This window comes from Strigops habroptila, chromosome 1, assembly GCF_004027225.2.
Source record: "Strigops habroptila isolate Jane chromosome 1, bStrHab1.2.pri, whole genome shotgun sequence".
Taxonomy (NCBI): Eukaryota; Metazoa; Chordata; class Aves; order Psittaciformes; family Psittacidae; genus Strigops; species Strigops habroptila.
This window is the reverse complement of record NC_044277.2, coordinates 117,875,491-117,901,528: the sequence shown is the minus strand read 5'-3', so window position 1 is coordinate 117,901,528 and position 26,038 is coordinate 117,875,491. Positions and strand designations below refer to the sequence as shown.

The following is a 26,038-nucleotide window of genomic DNA, read 5'->3' as shown; positions in this document are numbered from 1 at the left end:
AAGATAGGATTTATACTGGAAATTTATTTTTTTTACTAGTTTTATAGAAGGAAAGATCCCAAATCAACATATAGGGTGGCAGATTTGCTGCCTGACCAGCATGTGCTTCTGGCCCTGGGAGTGTAGCCAGGGCTCGTCCTGCCACCCAAGGCTGCGCTTGCCAGGATTCAGTTGTTTCATACCCACCTGGCTGCAGTGCTGTGGTTGGGGAGGATAGGAGCATGACAGAGATGTCTAACTGAGGCGAGGCGACTGCCCATCAAAATGCCTCAGCTACTTCGGTAGCTGCATTTCATTGTGACACTAATTTTTTTAAGATTAAAAGATTACTAAGGTTACACTTCATGGATTTTCCTTCCTCTCTGTGACCCCTGGGTTTAACACATGTACATTTTAGTGAGAAGGTCCGCCGACCTACATAGAGCAGGGAGGTGCGGAACAGTATTGCACTTTGAATATGCTTGTGACCTTCCTTTAATGCTTGGCACAACAGTTTAAGGTGATGGGGGAAGTACAGAGGAAAAGGAAGAGGGGGAATGAATTTTAAAATAGATTTTCAGCATTAGGCTCATTAGTCCTTACTCTCCTGGCTGCTGTGCTTTTGCCAGTTGAGGAGAGCTCTGTAGTAATCACATCAGAGCTAAAGCTCAAGACCAGATCTACCACTACTCCTGCTAATTTTCTCCATGAGCAGTGTTGCGATGCAGAGTGTACTAGCTCTCGTGCTGGGGCTGCTTCCAGTAGCCCAGTGAGCTTGGTCAGCTGCTGCCAAAAGACAAGTGAGAGAACAGCATCCCATAAATATCTCTCCCAACACACTCTTCCAGAGCTTAAGCTGACTCACTCCTCTCTTCTTTGGCCTTTTATTTATTTATTTTTCCTCTGTGACAGTTTATCCGTCATCAGGGTGTTTTAAATGTTATGTTTCTGGTGGATGTAAAAAGCTTTGGATCAGAAAGTTCTAACACTTCCCTGCCTGGCCTATGGAGGCCCAGGCATGGTTAACTGACCCTCCTATGTTACCATGCCTGCAGCAGGCTATACTGAATCAAAGTGCCCTCCAGAGTGCCATCTCATTCACATCTCTTGTGTCTTTCCCTACCTATTTCCTGGGAGTGTGGGTGTTGAAATCACTGCAGTGTCTGCTGTCTTTAGGATTGGGACCAGCGTGGGAATAGCAGATACCTAGTGCTTTTCGCTATGTGCCTCGGGTTTTGTGGGTTGGCTCTGGGGACAGGGCTGAATACTAACCTTAACTTCTTGATAATGTCCTTTGGGTACAGCAATCCATGATATTTGGCTATTTTTCTGGTTCCTCTGAGCTTCCATCTCCTACTATACTTTCCACTTTGTTTCTGTCTTTTTGTGAGCTTTCTGCTCATGCATACACCTGCCACAATTGTGGTCAGCTTCATCTGTTTCTCCTTCCTACAAACAAAGGCAGCCCCTTTACTGTGAGGGATCAGGATGAGCTTTATGAGCCACTTTGCCACACTTCCCACGTCTCAGGAAGTTGCTACCCGACCTATTACAGAGTGATATTTTCCCTCTGCAGGTTGCACCTTGCGTGGTCCCTTTGTGGGGCAGGGTGGGGAGGACTGTCTCCAGTGTTAATCTAACCTTTCCCCCTTTCTAGCCCCTCATGGGGCTGGGGATCTTGGTCTGTGCTTCCCACCAGGGCACGTATCCATTCTCCCTGCACCCATCAGCCTGCATGGCAGCCTTTCACACAATGCAGAGTGATGTCCTTTACCTGCAACCAAACTTGATGCTGAAGGTTAATGTTCTACTTCTTCAACTGCAAAAGATGCCCAAGTGCTTCTATGTTTTATTCCCTTCTGTTCTTTGGTGTTTTCCCAGATGTTCCAATTAACTGTAACTAGTTTTCCCAAGTTTCCTCCTTACACTTTTATTTGCCCAAAACTTAGTCAGTAGTACTCTGGGGCTATTCCAGTACTGGCAGAAGTACTTTTTGGTGTAGACCGTACTGGCGTGAACTATGTCCTCTGAAGGCATGTTTAAATACATCTAGAGCCTTTCGTTTGACAGTACATCACTATTTCTCTCTACTCGGTTTCATACAGTGGTCCAAACTTTCATATATTAAGCAAAAGTGTTAGTAGTAAACACCTTTTTGTAACTGGGAAACAGGTTAGTGCTATTGGGGTCATCTAGAACCCTTGCAGGGGATCACTTTTTTTTTTCATATCTTCTCATCCAGCTCCCATGCCTCCTAGAAGTTACATCTCTCTCATTAATTTGCAGCGTCTCATGGTATGGGTTGTCTAGAAGTGGTGAATATCTAGGTGTTTGGCCTGTGTGCTGTCTTACTCCTCCCCAGAAGACAATATACCGCATTCACTACTCAGTGATACCTGGGTTGCAGCTCCTTCCATCTCTCCTCGGTCTATATTCTGCGGCTGCACCCTTTGCAGTTAGCACTCTCACTGTCTCAACTGAGCAGCAGTTGCAGCAAATAGGACTTGTTCAGCTCTTCTTGTAGGAGCAATCTGCTTGCACACAAGGGCCTGCCTCCCCTTTCTGGTGACTCAGTTCCTTTGCCATGGTCCTCTCTTGTCCCTCTTACCACAGTGACAGAAATAAAACAAATGAACAAATTCTTGCTGAAATCTGAGCCTGAAGTCTGCTCAGAACTTCCTAAACTACTTAAAACTAGCACAACTACTTAAAACTAGCACAGCGAATCTCATGAATTTGAGAAAACTCAAAATGAGAAAGGCAACTTCTCCGAGTAGGGTTGGTCTTTTCTTTAAGGCTGGTTTTCTGCCCAGCAACTTAGTAACTTTTTTGGTTGAAATAAACCCCACCTTGTCTCTTTTAGGATCCAAGAAAAAAAATCTTTCCTTCTGTCACTCTGGGTCTAATCTTTTTTTATGCTTCTCTCCCTGCCTGCATATTGCCATTGTGAGCTGCATATGAATGCTTTTATGAATTTTAATATATAGCACTTCGATGTCACATTAATAAACACGAGAAGTTCATAGAGTACCAGAAAAGGGTAATTAACTAAAGCAATATATATGTATATAGAGCCTCTGTGTTTGCTCTGGGGACAAAAAGTAGGTAAAAAATAATTCACTAGATCTATCTGTGTTCATAGAAAAGAAGTAGTATTAGATGTGAAAGAAAGATTAGCTGTGTGGTGACTCCATGAAGTCCAGTATGAGTTTAACCAAGCTAGTGCAAGTCGTGAAACAGAGAGAGAGTTTGAGTGTTTTATGAATGTTGGTTTTGCAGTCCATTTCCTGGTGAGTGATAGCATCTTTCTGGGGTTTTTGTTGTTTGCATGTCTTTTTTTTTTTTCTTGTTCTTTTTTTTTTTTTTTTTTTAATATATTTAAGTAGTGTTAAATAATAACACTTTTGGCATAAGAGCTGGCAAAGAGTGGAGATAAAGTCTAAAATTAAATGAGTTTAATAACATTGAGATATTTTGGGTTTTAAAATAAACTTATGTAAATGTGAAAAAGCTCACACAGTAAAATAAAATTTAGACTTAAAGGGATTTCAAAGCATTCCCAAGAAGCCTGTTCTTCTATATCAACTCAGGATGAGTTGTACCGAAGCAATTCCTTAGTAGGTTTTTGTGTAACTTACTCTTAAACCCTCTGACACTTGGAAAATACGTAATGTTTCTGTGTTCTCCCTGCTGTTAGCTACACCCCTAATCATCATTGCTGTTCCTGTCCAAACTATTTATCTACTTTTTAATATTAATATACATTAAAAGCAGGAGGGAAAATATTCTAAATATTGCTAACTAATCTTATATAATTTTATAGGTTTTTTTCCCCTATTTGTTGGTTCTATTGTATTCATATTAATTTACCCTTTAGTATTCTTTCCTAAGTTTCAGGTTATGTACTTTTTATCTTTTTTTCATATAGGTTAGTTTGTGATTGTGCCCTTAATATTATTTCACTGAGGACCTGTCACTTTCCTGAACTAATTTTTAACTTGAGAACTGTTTCCCATGGGAAGCGGTTATACTTGAGAATACACTGAAAGTATATTAAAACCTGCTTTCCCAGAGACTATTGCATTCATTCTCTTGTTGGTGAGTTTTCCCTTTTCATGAGTGCTTGTTTCTTTCCACTTTTATGTTTTTAAACTGTTTCTACCAATTGGTTGGAAACAGACCTAGGAGAGCTTCTTTTGTTTTGTTTTCCCCACTTGTGGTTTCCAGCGCATTCATAGGTGTTACTCTTACCCTGCTTGCCTCTATTCTCAGTAAATGGCTTCATAGTTTAAATATGTCATTAAGACAATGACCTATGCTTATATGATTGGTAATTATTCAAATAAAACTGTTATCGTCTTCTCCAGGGTTGATTGCTCATAATATGTCTTTTCTGTTTCTATTTCCTGATTGGTTTGGGTTTTTTTTCCTTAATTTTATTTATTTATTTTCCTTAAATCAGAGACTTTCAATGGTCTATCTCACAGTTCATTCTAAACCTTAGAGAAGTTCTACATAATTATTATGCTAGGCAGCATCTTTCTTTTCCTTTCCAGAAAATGTAATCTCCTTCATGTAAATTTTAGTTATGCAGATTTTCACACAACTCTGTTTTATTAATTAAGACATGATTTTTGTTATGCAGTGGACTTCCAGTTCCTTTCGGTTACCATATTGGTGAGAGCACAAAGTGACAACAAAAGATTTGTCTAAATTGTTTACTGATATGTAAAAAGATGAGTTAGTTGTCATCAGGTTTAAACAAATGAAAGGATGCTGATTAATGAGGTACACGATCTGTATTGTTTCGTGTGAAACCCACCATGATATCATGCACTATATTAAATAAGTTTTATTTTACAATGAATGTTTTAAAACTTAAGCTAATGTTACATTAATGTAATATAAAAATTACGAAGCTGCCTAAAGTTAATATTGTGTTTATTAGTGTATAGTAGGTCTTATTCCATGGTGCAGAAACTGATTCATTTTAGATGAAAACCAGTAAAACATGCTTTTGTTTTCCAGTGTCTGACAAGTACTAGAAATCTTGAATTTGATACTAGTCAACCAATTTGAAAAGTTACGCTAGCAAGGAAGAGTATTTCTTTGGGATGGAATACAAATGTAAAACAAGATTAAAATATATTACTTAAAGAATACCTACTGATTTTATTTTGTCTCGCCATTCTCCATGTCTTGCAAACAGGTTTTATTAACAAAAATGGAATATTTTAACAGCATTGCTGCTTAATATTCTACTTTTAGGCTTCACTCCAGTCTCTTAGTTTCTTTAAGTAAATATGGAAATAGAATACGCCTATTAATAAAATTCATTGAAATTGAAAAAATAAATAAAGTGCAGAATTGTACCATCTGTTTTCCTGTATCCCCAGTATCACTTTGTGCACATGACTTATGCAATAATGGCTATTTACAACCTTCTGGTTGGCTACCAGCAATTCAAAGGGAATTGCAGATCTTCTTGGAGTATAGCCATGAATTTTACATGTGGGGTTTCCTGATGAGCATCCTTGTCCTCCTCTGGGTGTTCTGCCCTCTACAGTATGTGGCAATGAGAAAGAAATTAAATTTGGGGGTTCTCTAATATAAGCTAAACCTTACAAAATAAAGGGAAAGACAGTCTGGGGGTTGGAGGAGAGAAGGGCTGATTCTTACCCCAGTGGCTGTTGCTTTCCAGGAGAACCTGTTGCAGCAATAGGTGAAATCATGTAAAGTCTTGTGTGATATTGAACATGTAAATGGCAGCTGCTTATGAATAAGATGCTAGTATGTGCAATACCTGTTGTCTGTGGATAAAACAACTGTGTGTAGATAGGCAGCTGTATCATATAAGGGTGTTATCTTGCTCAGGTTGATTTCCTGATAAGACTGAGCGTGGGCTGCTCGACTTGCTTTGGTTCAGCCTAAGGAACTATGTCCCTGCATACCTATGGAAAATTCAATCCACTGAGCCAAAGAAAGCAGACTAAATTAAAATTGTCTAGAAACCCAAATTAGAATTCCTTCTGCTGCTTTGCATTTTGATACCATATCTCTTTTTCTTACAAAGATAAAATTGTTGCAATTCTATGTCATTTTGTTTCATGCTTTTGTAATAACTATTGCGGCATCCAACCTGGAACTAAACCTTAGCAGTTCTATGGCTATAATAAGAGTATTGCCAGCTAGTGTGCTATCTGCTGGCTAGATGACTAGCTGTGCACCAGCTGTATAATATATTCTGTAAGGATATCATTATCATAGCACTTTATTCTTGCATCTCATACACCCACCAGGAAACCTGTTTTATCTTGTGCTCCGAGCAAGGAATCCAAATGAGATGACTTAAGGAAAAGTAAATATTGAATATTAGGAAGTATTAAAGAGAAGTAATTCCATTTCTAGCATGTTACTGTGAGAGAGTGTTTTTGAACAGGAATGGGATGAAAACTCTCATAAATCTTTAGGCCTTGATTATGTGATGCTCTTGGCATGGCTCAGACAAAGAATGGCCCAAAGCCTGGCTTTTAACCACTCTTATGTTGGCTTCTCCCCTGCATAATTCTGCCTGGTTTCTGTCTTATGTCAGAGAGGGCCTAGCACTGCTCTAATTTAATTCTAAATCTTTAGAGGATTTTTCTGGTAAAAAGGGAACTCCAGAGCATGTGGGCAAGGCAGTGACTCTTCCTGTTACAGGGCAGGAGAACTGCCCTGCATTGCAGGAGCAGCTCTGCTGGTGCTAACCCTCACAGGAACTCTCCCATGGAAAGAGAAGGGTGAGGGTTAAGCGCTTACTGCTCTTCCAGATGGGCATGGCCACAGTGATGGTCAGGATGAGGACTCAAGATGGCCATTTTAGCCTGAAGGGCAAAAGGAGGATTTCAATAGATACAGGGGAATTATAATAGATTAAGTTAGTGACATAGAATTTTTTTTTAGTTTTATTTTTAGTTTTATTTTTTGGTCATTCTGCCAAAATTAAGATATCTGTCCTGATGTTTTATATGCTTCATATCAGCTTCAGCTAGACTTTATAAAAAAAAAAAAAAGGGAGAAAAAAATCAGATAAACTACATTTCTGATTAGCTTTAATTTAAATAGCTCTAGTTCCCAAGTCTCACAGTTGTTCTGCTTTCAGCAAATATTTGAGAGCACAGCCAAAGCGTGCCTCAGCTCTAGTGCTATTCCTTTTACAGAATACTAAACCATTTGCAGTCTGTTAATTCTGTGATTGAAGTTACAAGGAGTTTTTGGCAGTGGATGTAAAGGTTTCAGTCATACTGATGGTGTATGAAAAGGTCAGCGTGACACTAGAAACATATTACTTAAGGGATCATTTTGTTGTTTGTTTTATTTAAAAGTAGAAAATTGCACATACACACACCCAATTACATTTAAAAACAAACAAACAAAGTACACAATATTCAGTGCTGTAAAGCTAGAAAATGAAAGATGTAAAGTGGTTTGTGCTAGCTTAACTTTCCTGTGCAGATACATAATGCTATAGTCTTTACTGTATAATCTGATTATATTTCACAAGTAGTTGTTGATTATTTTGTTTCTGCTTTCTTCTTCTCTTTTTTGTAGTGGCCCAGTGTTATATTTACTGCATATTAAGTAGATGTATTTAGTTCTCTAGTGATTTCTTGTTTTTGTGGGGCCTTGTGCAGAAGCTATCCGAATGCTGTGTGAGCTTTGATTTGTCCTTACAGTGTTGCAGCTGGACTGCTAAATCACAGATTGAGAACAAAAGTTTATAATAATGTTGAGTGACAAATTTAAGAAACCTTCCAACCATAACACTGAATAGTGGGTAGGATTTGGTATGCCTGAATGACAAGGGTTTGGTGCTTTAGTTCCCTGCTTCAGGGATAGAGAGAGGCAAAGGTGATTCATGCCATCTTAAGAGATAACTCATCCCTTAGAGACTGCTTGCCTTTCTCAGTTGAACTTGGTGAGCCTCACTTTTTGATGGCAAAAATTAATCCATTGGAGGAGTATAAGACTCTGTAGAGAGCTCCCAGTGTTTCATACATCTTTGGTCTGTGTTGTGGTTTAAACCCAGGACAATCTGTTACAAGGGGAGATCCTTCCTTCATGCAAGTAAGATGCAGCACTGAGGCGGGGAGAATATATGATTATGAAGTTAATGACTAGTACCATAGTAGTATACACAGTGAAGGCTAAGTTAAAGGTACCAACACCATTCCCCTAAGTTAAAGGTACCTCCATTCTCATTTTCCCAGAGCCTGGGATTTTAACATGCAACTTCAATAAATGTTCTTCCAGCACAGTTTAAATGTATATGCTACATGTTACAATTTCTGTAATCTGTATCTAGGCTGTCAGGGAGATTTGCAGAAGAGATTCCATTTGAATTTACGTATGAGAATTACCTTAGATAGTGAAATACTTACAGAAACAATAGTTACTCAATTGAAGAGTAGTCTAATGGATAAGGGTGTCTAATGGATAAGGTCTAGTGGAAGTTGCCTTGCTTATGGAAGGGTGGGTGGAACTAAGTGATCTTTAAGGTCTTTTCCAACCCAAACCATTCTATGATTCATTCTGTCATTCTATGATGACTGCATAAGCTATGGCCATAAAATGTAATCATGTGAAACGGGCAGCAGCATTGAGTCAGCTGTAGTGTTTACCATATGCTGACATAACTTATCAGGTTTTGTTCAGCATATTAGTTAAGAGCTAATATAACATTTGACTTTTCAAACTCTAAAATACCATCCTTGGAACATGTGTTCATATAACTCCTGGAAATAGACCACTCTAACTACATAATGTATGTTTCTAATAAAGGAAGAATTTTTCTGCATAGTTTTTTAAAAACCACATGCTTAACTTATTATGTAAAAGTGAAACATTTTAACATTAACCTTTGGCTCTAGCAGTCATAGAGACTTTCTGATCCAGTTGAAAAAAATGAAGTGCAAAATTATTTAAATGTTGGAACTAGCAATAAAACTTGCATGCATAATATTGAATTTAAAAACATTTTCAATTATATAGCTTTTTTCAGGAGCTTTTGTTAATAGGATCTACATTTTTAGCTAACCGTTGCATTGTTGATTTATTCGTTACTTTAGCTTGCTATGTCACAAATTTATGCTTTTCCTGGATAATATTTGTTTGCTAACAGCCTGAAAATGTTGCTGCAGATCTTTTATCTATGTGAACCTCAATTTAGCCAAAAAGCTAAGATCTACTAAAATGCTGTCTCATAAGCTTAAAATGTCTCATAAGCATAAAATGTCCTCACTCTGACATTGAAAAAAAGAACTTGAAATCCCAACACAGTATTTTTGTTGCAAATGACAGTTTTCATCTGCTGGCTTTTGCTGCCAGAATAAGCATGTTTTCTATAAGCACAAACAGACTTCTTCAGCTGTGCCTGTTTCCAGTTGTTCCCGTTAACTCCCCAAGTGGGTGGCACTGAAGAGCCACCTTCCTGGCACACTTGCATGCAAACAACACACAGCCACCGGTGAGTTTTGGCATTATGCTCTAATAAGAAAAGACCCCACTCATATGAGAAAGCTCTGTGTGCGTCACTAAAGCTATTTCAGTCTTTGCTGCCTCCTGAGCTGAATGTAAACCGACATTGGTGACTCTCTATTCAGATATGATTTCGTAAAAGGAAGTAGGAAAAATAACTTTCAAGCTGTGTGTGAAGATGAGCTAAAATAGTAACAAAAGTATCTCAAGAGGACAAAAAAACCCCCTCTTAAACCTACCTGTTGTATAAGAAAAAATGGATCCAGCAGACTCTCTTTCGTATCAGCTGGATATGTTAAATTTTCCTTCTTTACCATTGAAAGCAGGCATTGCTGTATCAGAGATACCAAGCAACTGAAAGGATTCAGAGATTTCCTCAGCAAATTTCACCTCAAATGGGTCTCAATCCTAGGGAAAATCACACTTAAGCTTTAATAGCTGAGTGTCCAGGCAGCGACACTTGCAACCTGCTTAGAGAGTCCAAGAGGAAGATTGCAGTGGTGGCTTGTGTGGTGGGTATGTCTCCTTGCTGGCCACTCTTGCAGGAGGGTGCATGTTAGTGTTACACTGGGGAGCAGTGATTATGATGTTTCATAGGCAAGAATTTGGTGAGCCAACATTTGGTAAGGTAGCGTGCAGGTGGTGGTGGTGGCTGAGCATAGTTCACGTTGCCTTAGTTTTGGAAATAGATGTTAAAGTGTACTCAGATCAAATAATTTTTCAGTGCCTGAGTCAGTAATGACATTTGGCTCCAGGACTACTTGTTTTGGTGACCACTTCTCTTCCAAATGCCTCAGGAGAGATCCATGCTATCAAAAGCCTTAAATAATTCAGAAGAGTTTAAATTTCATTATACCACTGTTGTACTCAGGCTGCTGATTATTAACTACAAGTTTATTGTGTTTTGTTCTCCCACTATACTTTTTTTTTTCAGCTCTTTCAGTTGTTGGAAGTGCTGAGTACAGCACCTTGCACAGGGAGGCACTAACCCGAGACTTGAACCTCAGGCATTAGATGGTTATGAGGGCAGTGCTGTCTGCTGTAGGAAAGTAATACAGCTGCAGTCTTAACCGGAAATAATAGCATATCACACACACACACACAAAGCCCTTGACCTAGTGGTTGGAAAAAAACCCCTCTTTTTAGACCACTTACAGTTAAGACTGGAAACTGGTGATTTCTACTTGTAATAACACTTCATTTTCCTATAGTGCAGTGTAAAATCGAGTATCTGTTGTCTATTATAGATAAGGCCCCTCACTCGTAGATGTATGAGTGAACTATAGTTCCTGTATGGCTTTTTACCATCAGAGTGGTCAAATACTGGAGCAGGATGCACAGAGAGATTGTGGTGCCTGTCCTTGGAGGTGCTCAAGACATGCCTGGACGCAGCCCTGAGCAGCCTGATCTATCCAGACCTGCTTTGAACAGGGATTGGATTAGGTGACACCAGAGGCCCTTTCCAACCTCCATTCTTCTGTGGTTCTGTCTTGCTACCAAATTTGTTTGATACATACACCCACACCAGTAAAAGAAGGTCTAATCTTTGCTGGAAAGTCATAGTATTGATTTCTACTTTTAGTGACAGCAGGTATACTCTGGTTTTCGATTGGGACATCCATGAATTGTCATTGCTTCCTTAGCAATGAGATTGCTGAGCAGATGCTATTGTTAGAGATTGGTCAATTACTTATCTGTAATGAGGCTCCAGCAATAATCAGCATTTAGGACGTGAATTGCTTGTGTATTCATGTGGGTTTGATTTTTGTTTCTTGTGTAACAAATGTATAGATTAGTGTACAGATTAAAAAAAAAAAAGTTCTTTTAGTATTTTTGTTTATTTTTGCAATCTTGAGCTGCTTTTGTGACAGTATATATTTCATGTCATTTTAAACTTTAAAATAATAATGAAAATCACGTAATTCTGTAAAACATCTAGGTTTTAAACTGCATTTGCCTTATATATTTGACTCTCAGTCTCAACAGCTGGGCAAAATAAAGTGAGATATTGTAAGACAGCAGTTGTCAGGCCATCACACTGCTATTGATCTTTGTCCTACGTGAGGTATTAATATTGCTTATAGCCCTATTTCATTATGTACAGGGCTACTCTGTGGAAATAGTGCCAAATGTAGGTCATTGCCTGGCATATTTACTCCCTACCAAGACCACTAATGAAAAGTTCAGTGGTAGTATCATCTTTCTTCAGCTGAAAAAAACCCCTTGTGGTGTTTTAAATTTTCAGGAGTGCGAACCTGGTAGTGTTTCAAGAGAGACCCATTATATTCATTACTCTGGAGAAAAATAATTCCTTGCTTTCAGGACAAGGTTACAGGCATCTGTAAAAAGTGACTGTTATGAAGGATGCTTAGCATTTATGTAGAAATGGTAAGGAAGGAGATGTGCTTTGAGACAAATTTTCCAAACTTCACCACAGTTGCTGACTTTGACAAGCAACTTGTCAAAATGGTAACTGAAGTAATTCTGTGAGTAAGTTCTTGACTTAGCTGGCATTGCCCTCATGAAAGATGCATTCAGATTCCCATTCTGTTTCATTTAAACTGGTGTAAATATAGTGTACCTTTACTGTGGGAATGATGTAATAGAGTGAGAAATGAGATGGATCAAAGACTCTAGATCCTCATCACCTACTGCTGAGGAAAGTAAAGGCAGCCTTAAGCCTTGCTTGTATTTCTCCAGCCCTAGAGTCATTGCTTCACGTAGGACAGCTTCAGGTGTAAATGAAAATGCTTTGGAGAATGCTCTAATCTGTTTTTCTGCATTCTGGTAGTGGTTGGGGAATAGATAACTACCTCAGTTATCAAGCAACATTCCCAAAATTAGGGGCCGTGAGGGAGATGACCTGTTCTGAGAGCAAATTCTGTGTCAGAAAATTTGCCTCCTTGTCTGGGATCCCCAGGGGCTGCATCCACTGAGTTTATGGCACAGCATAAAAACTCTGAAACGAGTTACAAGAAAAAAAGGACCTTGTCATGTTTTAAGTACATTACTAGAAAACAGATTGTACTATTTTGTTCTGTTATTGGGTGAAATATTTCTTGAATACAAATTCAACCAAGCAGGTGCAAACTCATTTCAACTGACAAATTGGCTGAGGCAGATACAATGTGCAAATGTTGGTGTATGCATTCAATAGAAGTTAGTGATAAAACAAGGGTGAAGGAACATAAGTAGTAGAGTACAATAATACTGTAAATTCTATTGATTTAGTAATGAAGGTTGGCATGAAGATGTATAAAGCGACTATAACTTGTGAACCAAAAGGAAGAAGTGAGATACAGATAGAAAAAGTGAAAATTAAATAAGGTCTCTCTACTCCTGTTTGAATTTATGTCCGTTACCAAAACTGTACAGCCGGAGTTGGTTTAACAGTTGGTGAATAAGATTTCATTGATTCGTAATCTGAATTTAAACCAGAAGCTGAAATTGTGTAATGAAGAACCCCACTCCAGCATGTGTTCCCTGCTGTCCTAGTGGTAGAGATGATGGTAATGTCCATGGTGTGGTTAGTGTTCTCCTTGTGGGGTTATTTGGTCTGTTGAATGTTGTATTTTTACAGGGGAAAAAGGGAAAACAAAGTGGAAATGTTAATTCTGAAGATAACAGAAACATTGTTTCTCTTGAGAGAGATGAAATGTTAAACTGTTTAACATTTGGGAGCATCTGTCCTTCTAGTTCAGGCTGTGGATTAACTGAATGCTAAACTGACATCACATTTTCATGGAGATTTAGAGAGCTAACAGAAAGTGCTTAACTGTTTTGACCTAGTCTAATTTTAGAACTGGAGGATATGTAAGCAGATGCTAGATATATTTTAAAATATACATATGCATATGTAAAGAAAAAAAAATTTACATAAGGCCCTAATTACATAACAGCTGGATTTTTTTTTTTTTAGTTCAAGACAATGTAGTTCAAGAAAAGAAAAAGTAGTTAATTTGACAGTTCTATGACAACGTCAGAATTATTTATTTATGTAAAAAGGCTAGCATTTAACTTTTATAAATTAATTAGTTTTAAATATTCAATTAGATGAATTATTGTAGTCTAATCCCATGGTACTTCATTCTCCCTTTCTACCAGTATGGCAAGTATCTAAAATGGGACACACCATTTCTGTGAATATCTGTAGCTCAATGTTCTGCTTTGTTTTTTCTACTCAGAGTTTTACATTAATTTTTCAGCGGCAGAAAATGACAGAGGTTTTTTTACCTGCTACTTATCTTTCATGTTAAGATAGTTCTGGAGTAGTTTCCATTATTCTCTTTTTCCTGGGTAGTCAGGTGTGCCCTCTGAGAAGAAATTCTAGATCATTTCTTAGAAGTATGTCAAGGACATTTATTTGCTGAAGATGTCTGTTTGTTGCAGTGCAGCAGAGATTTTAGAGTCTTTAGTCAGAATTTAGTCTAAATTCTTTCATCCACTGATACTATTAGGAGTAAGTTACAATACTCTGTTGAGCATTTTTTATATTCACTAGAGGATGCAGCAAATGTGAGAATGGATAAGCAAGAATATTGTCCCCCTTATCAGTGTCTGGCAAAGGTTGTTCCTTAATATTTCCATTCTTGTTCTGAGATTCATTTCTACAATGATAGTTTACTATGCTTTACAAAAAGATCATTCTTAATACAATGAATGATTTATACCATGCTGTACTATTTAATGATGAAGTATTGTTTAGATTTGACAATTAATGCTTATTCATATCTGTATTTTCAATATTGAAATGAGTAATAGCATAGAAAGCATCAACTCTGTTAATCTGTAATTTTAAAATTCATGGAAGTTGTGGAGTTTTTTATGGATAGTAAAACCCAGTAATTTGTAGTCTTTTATTTTGAAGGAAGATACATGATACCACTGAATTCAGTGCCTGCGTGACTATGTTTTTTCTTTGTGGCATTCTGTAATAGTTTGCTGCCTTTTGGGTTGGGTACCTGAGTGCTAGTAACAACTGAGAGCATAGTAGAGAAGTTCAGTAAGGTACAAATTTGAGCTGCTAGGAAGTGGACATACTCAGACTGCAAGGTTTTTAAATTGTTGTGGAGGAATCACCAAAGTTTATTTTTTGGATGGTCATTTTCATAAATACCCACTTTTAGATATGTAATCATGAATGCATAAACATATCTTGATGCCCTTCTAACAGCCCATCTGTGTAATGACAAGGTTAACTTACCACGGGCTTAGTAAGGGACATACCTTTCTTTCATACTGGTGTCCAGAAACTTCTCTTAGGTGCCTCAACTCTTTTTGCAGCACACTGGAAAAGTTCAAGGTATGAGAAAGACACCCAACACAATGAGTTCAGCTAGCTATTGGAGTTTTTTATTGTTTTTTATATTTCTAAAAAAAAAATGTCCATCATTTTCTAACATAGGATGGTAGCTAATAAGAACATCTACTAAACTCATCTAAAACAGTTCCCACGTTATACATATTTTTCTACATATTTTCCCTGTTAATGGCTGAATTTGATCCACTTACCAGTTGTGTCTGTGTATTTTTTAAATATTATTCCTGATTTGAACTTTTTTTCTGTTGCACAGTGCAAATACAATCATGTTGTTTATACCACCTATATCTATTGAGTAACATCTCCAGCATGTTCTAACAGCAATAGGATTTTCCTTGTTGAAAGTAAAGACACTTTAAAAATTATTGTCTGTTTATTTTATTACTGCATTTCACACAGCACTCCTCTTTGTTAACATATTATTTCTGTTCAGGTGACATGAAAAGAAAAGCAATCAACTATTTGCAACATTCTCATTCTGACTAAACACCAAGAAAGACATTGAACTCTTGGGGTGTGTGATTTCAACCCGTAACTATATTCAGTTGCATTTAATTTTTCAGTGTGCTGTAGGCTTTCTAGTTTAAATAAGCGCCTGTTAAAATGGTACCAGTTTCAGTCTTTAGAGTCCTTCTACCCAACCTTTCTTAAGATTTTTCCACTAATTCTGGAAGAAAGAACAGACGGGATAATGTCCTTTTCCAGTAATTTCCTGATCATCTCTTCATACAAATACATATTTAGATATAGAATACCACATAAACATGAAACCCATTCTGCAATCTCCTCCCAAAATTTATTTCTGTTGAAACTGCCTATTTCACTTCTGGCTACAGAGACTCTCTCGACCCGACTGTTACAAAAGAGCTTATTCTTTATCCTTCTAAATTAAAAAGCCTTCCTAGAATGTGCTCTTAGATGTAAATTCTTTGAGTGTGGTAATTCATTCAAATATAGGCCTATTTAAGGAGTTTTAAAATCTGCTTTATTGGAGCCCTGTGGCTTTTACAGCACATTAGACCTAAATTAAGCAACAGGAAACCTACTCTCCCTTTATTTCCAACTGTCCTTTCCAGACCAGGTAGCATGATATTGTCTTTAGAATTATTTATCTATCTCCCTCATTATTTTATCATGTATTTTAAGGCGGCAGATTTCTGTCCCCTAGCACTATGCAAGTTGACAGAGTAAGCCTGGATGGAGCAGGCAGGGTTTTTTAGTAATCAGAAAAATACAGCATGATTTTTGGTTTCAGGTGTTCAGGTTTGCTGTCATGAATTAGGGGGTGCATTTTCATATTCTCCTTTGAGAATAAATGGAAGCAGTTCCGTATGTAGAAAATGAGACAATTTTTTTTGCTTGTCATCTGAGCAAAATACCATATTTTTAGCCAAGCTGAAGTGATGATGGATACCAACTAATAAAGCTAAAATTGTTGTCTGGTAGAAGTTTTAGTATATTTTAAGATGATAAGTTATGTCATGCCTTCCATAATCCCTCGTGAGCACCTCTGAGACTCAGCTCCTGTCTTAAAAAATATTTTACAAGCTGTAATGTACAGAGACTTCAGACTAGATTATAACAGCAGTGTAGTGGAGTTTGGGATGGACTAAAAGTTTAGCCTGGGGTAGGACAATAGTAGGTCCCAGGGATCCTCTGTCAGGAAAGCAAGCTCAAGGTATTGTTTGGCATAGAATAAATCAGAATAAAGGTTGTTCTCCTGCATTCTGGTTGTACCTCTTAGAAGAGGAAGCCCTCTGTAGCTGTAGGCTGGGCTGAGCAGGTTTTACTACTTGCTTATCCATAGAAAGGTGTTTCAGCATCAGTGGAGCTCGGAAGGAGAAGTTGTGCAGGAGGGTGGAGAGCAGTTGTGGGGCCAGGGGGTGGCTGACTCTTCCTGCAACTGCTTCTTGAAAATAAAACTTGTGAAAATCCTGTAACTCATTGATATCAATTACCACTATAGGTCATAGGATGAATTATGTGACCTAGTAAATTTCTGTGTCATTGGTATTCGGTAATGAGCTGACAATCTGAGGGCACGTTACTTTGCTCTTAGAATGGCTCTGCAGTGAGGTGTCTTGCTTTAGGGGTCACTGGAAGCTGCTGACACTGCTTCTTCTAATTTGTGATTTCCCTGAAGACTGCTTGGGGGCTGGCATGTGCCCCTCCATAGCTCTAGGCAGGTGTGGAAGCAGAACTGCAAGCTGCACATAGTATGTGAATTGCCAACTGCTTTATGATTTCTAATTACTGGTTTGACTTACTCCAAATGAATTCAGAGTGTTAGTAGGTAGAAAAAAAATCTCGTATTCCATCAAATGTGTTGATATTAAATAACCGATGTAAGTAAACATGATGTTCTCCATGGATGCTTTGAGCATTCTCTGTAATTTTTATGATTTTAAAAAGATAACTTACATAAATCACGGTCTATGTGTACATCCGTATATATGTACGTGTTCGCAAGGGAAATCTTCATGCCATTTATCCTTTGTTTTGCAGACAAAACCAGTTGCATTTGCAGTTCGAACAAATGTTGGGTACAGTGCAGCTCACGATGATGATGTTCCAGTCCCAGGCATGGCCATCTCATTTGAGGCTAAAGATTTTCTTCATGTTAAAGAAGTAAGTAAAACCAGACAAGTAAGTGAATCTCCCTTTAAGGATCTATCTGAGTAATAGTGCTACTACGTCTTAGCATTAACACTTCACATTGTCAAAACACTATACAAATGCTATAAAATAAGGAATTGAATATTCTTTGAAATATTATTCTTATAAAAGCTATGGCACAATTTCTCTACAATCAAATTAATAAAGTTTGGAAAGCGGATGCTTTTCTTCTTTAGTAAAAATAACTTATTTTGAGCTTTGAAAGTCTACATCTGCATATTCAATTATATAATTTTTCAGGATTTTACCATTCTAGTACTATGAGGGTTCATTGTGATTCAGCAGCCAAGGGTTGGTTCTCTTTTATTTGTGTGACTGAATCTCAGTTAACCCCAAAATCCTCAGGTCTCCTTTTTTTCAGTGTTACTTCCCTGGCACAGACAGTATTTTGTTAACAGTTACATACTGAAGAACCGATGTGATGTTTCATGATGGTAGCAACTGTCAAAAAAGGCGCTTTGCGTAAGCTGCATTGGATTTCTTCTGTAGTTTGGCTTTGAAAATTTCCAATTTTTACAGTTTCAATCACCTGAAGTAATTTTCATTCTCTGCTTCTTGAAAAAAAATACAAAGCAAATAACTTAGTAACTTTCCCATACAGGACCTCCATAGCAGCACCCTGGTCCCTTCTGAATGATTCCCTCATTTTACAAATTTTCCCAGCTTCTGGTCATATTCCATTGTATTTTGTCACAAAATAGTCCATCTGGAAACAGAAATTTATAGCAGAAGAACTAAGAAGTTAGCTTGAGAGTGAGAGCAACCTAGCCATGCATTTGAAGTTATATCTTTGCCCCATTTTAGGTTATCGAAAAATCCCTCAATAGTTATGATAATGCTCAATGAATCTCCTAGCACAGGTGCTTTGTGGAAGCAATAAACATTCCTAATACACAGGTAGAAATACAGGTGTACAGAGGCTAAGGAAACACAAGAAATAGACTTCAGTGCCTTCATACTGATGACTAATGATAATCTTTTTCCATATATGTTAAACACACAAAAAAAAGGTTAATTTGGATTCAGATTATATGTAGTAAAGGAAATGTTTTTTCTACTTGATGATAGTGCAAAATAATTGCTTTCTCTGGTGACAGAACAGGTACAGAGTCCTGTCAAAAGAAAACCATCAGCATTCTTTGGTGAGACTGAGAGCACTGGAAAATACAGCACAATTTGGTTAGATAAATGATTTTGTATAGTCATCTATTCTATCTGCGTTTCAAATGAGGTCATAATCTCAGACTTCACATCAAGTGTTTTTCCTGTTTCCATATGAACCAGAAATACAGTGTTAGCAGATTTTCTGTTATAATTTATGCTTTTTCCTCCCAGCACAACTTAGACTCACATGTAAATATGCATGGGAGAAAATGAGGAAGAAAAAGTTTCCTGAACTTTTCTGGATGTTCAGAAATGCCTTGAAAGGAGGCTTAGCTCAGTTGAGTTGTTATATTGTCTGCAACTGCATCTATCATTGAGGAACGGAAAAATAGATGTAAATATTCTTGCAGCTTCAGATGTAACAGAACAGGCTCTCTCTGGTAATTGCCTTTAAAAATACCTGATTTTCTCTCTAAGTAGTTAAGGAAAGTTGACTGTCTGGCGGTGCTAGGTCAGAGCTAGATTGTGGAAGAGACCCTGCACCCAGGCCAGATGGAGAGGTATGAAGGGACCCGCAAGGATTCAGACTTGGACCTAGATTCTCTGGTCCTGTGTTCGGCAGCAGCTGTTGCATCTGGGTGGGTTGAACCTCTTCAGGAGGGTGCCCCAAGCAGCGGCACTTCCCTGCACAGCTGCATCCTCCCTCTCCATCTTCTATGGCCATGCCCTTCTCGCTCTCCAGGGTGATATCCCACCAGATACTGCTCCTTCAGTAATTTTGGTGCTTCCTATAGTTAATGCTGGGAGAACTGAAATGTCCAAAGTTTAATCATTTCTTCAGATGAAAAGCAAAAAAACATACTTGACTATAAAATGCAGCTTTGCTTTTATATTTTATACCTAACTGGTAGCTAGAAATAATGAAATCTAAGTTAATCTCCAATAACTTTGACCTACATAGTAAGGCCACAGTGGATCATTGTTGTTCTCGTCTTGTCTGCAAGGAGTGTGCTCTGATCTGTGCTGCTGAGAGGGCTCAAACGAGAAAAACCTCAGTTCAAAATGTGCATGGGCAGTGGTGAAAAGTACTGCAGTGATTATTTTCATTATTAGGTTACATTCATTAAGGCTCAGTACATATAAAGATGAAGGATTCCTTCCTGCTTGAAGAAACAAGCACTGCACCATAGTTGCTCCTGAATCTTTTGAGGCTTTACTGCATGGCCATAATTCTGCTTCGCATTTAATTCATCTTTAGCCTTGGCACTCCAAGCACAGATGGATTACAGAGAATTGCTCACCCGAGCTTCCACCTTGAGAGCTGGACACCTTGCTACCAAGATTAATGTGGTTGCGTAGTAGCCTGCTGTACTGTAGAGCAGCATAAAGAAGTAGTGGCTATTCATATTTTGATTTAGTGGTAGTTTTTAGGTATCTGTCTCTTCCTTTTACAAAGTTAATGATACAACTTCTGCAGACTTCATGTATACCTTAGAGCAGTTCCATAAAATGGCAACCTCCATTGGCTCAATTGCTATAGTCTTCCTCCACCTATATTATCCTACAGTATATTTTAAATACACATGCATATCTTTGGTTAGCATTTTGCAATGAAAGGTTATGGTTTTCATAATATGCTTCAGTCTAATACAGCTTTGAGAAACTGCTATTCCAGATTAGCTCCCTTTTAAATATTGTTATTCTTACTCATAAAGGCATCCCACAGGATGAATGTTATAGATACCCTTATACTTTGTGAGCTTAAAAATGAGTTTATTTTAATCTTTATTTTTTGTTAGCTTGTCGTGGTTTGAGCCCAGCCGGTAACTCAGAACCACACAGCCGCTCGCTCACTTCCCCCCTTCCTCCCCCTGCTCCCGGAGGGATGGGGAGGAGAATCGGAAGAATGTAACTCCCACGGGTTGAGATAAGAGCAGTCCTGCAACTAAGGTGTAATACAAAACCACTACTGCTACCACCAATGATAATAATGATTAGTGAAATAACAAGGGGAGAGGATACAATTGCTCACCACCCGCCAGCCGATACCCAGCCCGACCCGAGCAGTGATCTGGGCCTTCCGGGTAACTCCCCCCGGTTTACATACTGGGCATGACGTGCTGTGGTATGGAATACCCCTTTGGCTAGTTTGGGTCAGGTGTCCTGTCTCTGCTTCCTCCCGGCTTCACCTCCTCCCTGGCAAAGCATGAGGCTGAGAAAGTCCTTGGTTGGAATAAACATTACTTAGCAACAACTAAAAACATCGGTGTTATCAGCGTTGTTCCCAGGCTGAAAGTTAAAAAACACAGCACTGCACCAGCTACTAAGAAGGAGAAAAATGACTGCTATAGCTGAACCCAGGACGTAGCTAAATATCTTGAAGTTCATTTCAAATATCACATTCCTATAGTCGCCAAAACGAAAGATAATACTGCAATTTAGGTTGTGTATCATTGATCCACCAACATTGTATTCTCATTGAAGTAATTCCTTTTTATGGGAGCCCACACATTTTACATGTTTTAGTCCTAACTGTACACCTGTTAAAACTACTTATTAAATAATTAAACATGCACTATAATATATACATTCATAGCTTCAGATTCAAGAAAGCAACTTTTCTTCCCATTCAGATGTTCTCTTACAGTTTCATAAATAATCCAAACTATCCAAAATTCATATTTTAGGGTTGTTTCCATGGAACTCCTAAAGCATTGAATATAGGGCCATACATAAGTGGCCTTATCCACAAATTAATAAATAATAAAGGAAAAAGCAGTTAGTTCTGCTCTACAGATCTCTGCAAAACAAACAAAAATTGCTGTGTATAAATAAATAGTAATTAGAGTAGTCATTATCTCATATTTCATATAGCTGAAATTCAGTGCATTTGTATAATTGCAAGGGGCTTTCAGCTATACAAAGATACCCATTCCTTGTGGATCTGTGATAGTATGTTTAAGATGCAGATCACATGAGCTGTATGCAGTAGAGCATATATAAGCAGCAGGATGTAGTCATATTTCAGAAGATTTTAGTGAGTTCAGAGAAGCGGGGCAGTTTGAGGAGTAGTGCTTTTTACTTCAGGTAGAGAATTGAATATAATGGAGTAGGAAAATTAGATTATTACAGAGCTGTAAAAATTGTTGCAGTTGGTAGGAGCAGATCAGAAGAAATCTCTGGTGTCCACCAAGGAGAAACATCAAGGGAAAACAAAAGCAGGTCTCATGTATGAGGGGGAAAAAACTGTGAAGCAGAAAAAAATAAAGATGGGGAAATGGGTGGAAATTACAGCCAGGGAGAATATGAAGTCTGCGGAGGAAGGTTTCTGCTTAAGTACTATAGCAATTTAGTGATTTGCAAGGTGTCATTATTTTAACATATTTCTGGATATTACCACAATTATTATTCTTCATTGCCATAATAAGATAGTACAGTGATTAAGTGCAGGGAAGAATGACATAAAATGGCTTCACTGCAAATTAAAAATAATTCCAAAATGATGACAAATATAGTATTTTCTTAATATATTTTTTTTTTATTATTTGTAGAAATTTAATAATGACTGGTGGATAGGACGGTTGGTAAAAGAAGGCTGTGAAATAGGATTCATACCAAGCCCAGTCAAACTAGAAAACATGAGGCTGCAGCATGAACAAAAGGCAAAACAAGGAAAATTCTACTCCAGGTAATAACAACAAATCATTAAAAATAGTAGCATTGATTGTGACACAATTTGGAAGTTAATGCTGTGTATGCTATACTTCTGTTTAATTATTGTAATTGGTAGTTACAAACTTTTTGAAAGAGTGAAGGAAGTAACTTTTATTTATATAATTAATGTCATTGCCGTTTGAGAGAGAAAGTAGATATTTAGATTGACAGTCTGTGGTGGCCTGCAATGGCTACTATTCAATTTTATTTTCGTAAAATATTTGCAAATACACATTGCAGTTAGTACATTTACTATGTGCAAGCACAAATTTTAATCTCCCTAAATTCTTTAGCATTTGTTACTTGTTTCCATGATCCTGCAATTTCAAAACCTTCTAAAATCACCTTTAAAGCTGATTTTAGAAGTTACAGAAAATGTTTAGATCAATTTATTTGTAAGCTGAAGCCAATGCCTGTTAGGTACTTCTTAGGGAAAACATTTCTTGGTCTTGTCAAATTCATTGCCTACAAATACAGCTTTTAAGAATACTGCATTTTATGATGGAAGTTTCACGTCAAATCGTTTGCTGTCTCTGACTGTAGCCATCATTACATAAAAATAAAGATTCAGTCTCCGAATGTATTGAACAATACTGCAAGATGGTAATAATATTAATTTTACTGTGGAATTCTTAATAAAGTAGTTTTCCAGTAAACATTAACACATGTGGAAGCAAATGTTACTTGCTTCCCTTTGAGTATATAGGAAACAAATATTTCCAGGATGTCTGAGCGTACGGACCTAGAATTGAGAAAACAGCTGGGGAACATTTGGGAAGCCAGAGAGGCTTTCCTACTTCAACAGGAAGGGCAGCAGTGTTCAAAGAACACGTCTATGCTAGGAGGAGACCAGGATGCTGCAGTGCTCATTTGCGTTTGCTAGCTGTGAAATGCCTTTCTTATGTGTGCTGTCTTCAGCAGGGGGAATGAGGTTCCTTATACTTCTGATACAGCCAAATTTGACCTCGTGATTCAGACCCTTTCCAAATTGTAAAGGCTTCCATTCTCCGGAACTTCTCACTGGAGATAACACTGTCCTACACTGCAAATGCATTTACTTAGTGCTTGTTAATATTTTAAGATGAAGTGGAAACTAGTACTATCACAAGAACTATTTGAAAAGTGAAATAGCCTTTCTTACATTCTTTTCAGTGCTTTTATCTTTATGTTAACAAATAGAATGACTAAAAATATTGCTTTGTTTTCACAACTTGACAAAACCCTAGACTGCTTTGTCTTTGAGAGACTTTTTTTTCTCCAAAGTGCTACCTTGTATTGAGACAGCAAAAGAATTTGTACTTTAATTAAATTGAAAAGATGTTAAGCAAACATACTAACATTTTCATTAGGCAGCTACCAATAATTCTTCCGTTAAACGAAACAGATATGCCCATTGGCTTAAGAATTAGTCTTAGTAATGAGTGTTAGTATTAATAATTATATATCAGTAGCCACATTAATGATTGGATTGCATTAAGATCATGAGGTAGTGAGAGCATATGCAGCAGAATGAAGTTGCACAGCAGAACAAGCAACATGAGTGATGTTTGCAGTTCCTCAATCCTTGAAATGTATATGCATTTTGTGTAAGATGTATATTCTGTATCTCTGTCAGAAATACTGTTTGTCTCTCAGCTAGCAGCTCATTTAGAAGGCAGGTGAAAAATAAACTAGAATAACTACTAAGAAAGATATGAAACTTCCAACTAATTTGTTGCTTTATTCTAGTAAATCAGGAGGAAACTCTTCATCCAGTTTGGGTGACATCGTTCCTAGTTCCAGAAAATCGACGCCTCCATCATCTGGTGAGTAGGTCATGAACTCTTCACCTTATGGACTCATGCACATAATCTTTTAAAATTTATATACATTTAGTCCGATTTTTCTTATTCCATGACTTCATAGGTATGAGTTTGGATGGTTGCTTTGCCCTGTAAGGCTGGTTTGGGTAGGTTTGAAGTAATGGAGTCAGTGCCCACAAGTTCAGGCAATGATGGGGCTGTTAACAATGCACAGAATTCCCTATTTGCTTTTACCATGGTGTTTTATAACAAAGACATAATAAAATGATGAGACTGCATTGCAGTAGGATAGTTAGAGGTTTGGTCTAGTCTGAGCACTTCTGCTGAACAAGAAATACCTTCTGGTACAGGAGAAAAAGCAACAAGAAGAATAAAAATTCCCAAGAGGTTTCTGCAGTAGCATCCAGAACGGCATTATTTTATAATAACAGGAACTATTAGTTTCACAGTTCTAATAATGAGGATGTGTCTCATGTAATTCTAGCATACTGGACATTTTTTCTTCTTCTGTGACAAATTTTTCACAAATAATATTTTGGTTTTAGAGCATCAACAGACAGATTTAACATTAGTTAGGTTGGATTCAAGAGGTAAGAAGCAAATACATGGTGAGTTGATGGAGGAAAAGCTACCGTCAGCTCCTCGAAAAAAGCATAGCAGAAGATTACTCCCCAAAAAATAAAATTCTACGACATTCAGCTGCTGTGTTGCTGGATGTTTTGTCTTCTCCTGAGAGAGCAAATGTGTATTTTGAATACCTGAAATCTGAAATTATTAATGAATGTTGCTAATGCCTTGTCTACTGAGGCAAAGACATCTATTTTCCAATCATATTAGTTTATATGGAGCCTGGTCTAAAGAGCAGGCATCTTAAAATGATCCTGAAGATGTTAAAGTATTTACATGGACATTAAGAGAGAGACAGGAATTCAATCAAGTTATGATAGTAGCTTCATTTAATTAAATTAATTGAAATAGATATCTGTATTGTGCAATGAATTTGTAACAACCAACTTTATTACAATTGCAGTTTGTTTATAGGAATTCCATTTAAGTTCCCTACTAGTCTTTTTTTTTTTCTTTTGGAAAATATCATTTTAGTTACTAATACGTGTCCATCACAAGTCTGTAGAACAAACCTAAATCTTTTCTTTTACGACGGTTTTGAACTGTCATGTTTACCGTTAAAGCCCAATTTTCAAGAACCACATTTAAGTGTCCATGGACCTGTCTTGCAAGTTAAAGCATCTGAAATGCTATAATATTGTCTTGTATCCTAAAAAACACTTAAAGATCAGTTTATTTCCAGATTCTTGCACAGAATTTAGAGGTAAGAGAACAGATAACATACTTTGGCTACCGACTGACTTGATTTGCTAGCCACGCCGGAGTGTTCATTGCATTGAATCGATTCTTCAGACAGTAGTTTTCAGAAACATGGTTTTCTGGAGAAAGAAGGAAATCTGGTAAAGTTTATTCTTTTACATGGCAGATTTGGAGAGTAGTGCACATTCTACTATTCTATGAATAGCGCACACTCTGTGCACTTAGCTTATCCTGTGATTTTAAGATTTTAGGTCTGCATTATTTATATTTTTGCTTAAGACATCCCAAGAAGGGTGAAAGAGGCATAGTTTGTGACTAACACAAGGGCTCAGTTGACTCTGAAGTAAAGTTCAATTATTCCCAGGCCTCCTCATTTTGAAAGTATAATAAATGACTAATACATAAATTATTTAATGAATCAAAGAGATTTTAGCTGAATAAGTTAACCTCATTTTTTGACTTTGAGTCAGGGATTTTTTATCTTTTTTTTCCAAATGAACAAAATCAAACAAACAAAAAACCAAACAAGAAGAAACAGTGAAAAAAAAGCCCCCAAATTAAAAGGAGGCACATAGCCATTTAAATAATATTATATTGATAT

At 37.4% G+C, this 26,038-nt stretch overlaps 1 protein-coding gene across 11 annotated transcripts in view; it reads left to right on the top strand.

The window, feature by feature from the left end:
* Positions 1 to 26,038, top strand: part of CACNB2 (calcium voltage-gated channel auxiliary subunit beta 2) — a 250,596-nt gene that overhangs the window by 186,068 nt on the left and 38,490 nt on the right. For all 11 annotated transcript variants that reach the window (XM_030476373.1, XM_030476366.1, XM_030476434.1 and 8 more), the window contains 3 exons: positions 17,321 to 17,443; positions 22,147 to 22,283; positions 24,038 to 24,114. In XM_030476373.1, coding sequence (XP_030332233.1) covers positions 17,321 to 17,443; positions 22,147 to 22,283; positions 24,038 to 24,114 — 337 coding nt within the window. The remainder of the gene's footprint in view (positions 1 to 17,320; positions 17,444 to 22,146; positions 22,284 to 24,037; positions 24,115 to 26,038) is intronic.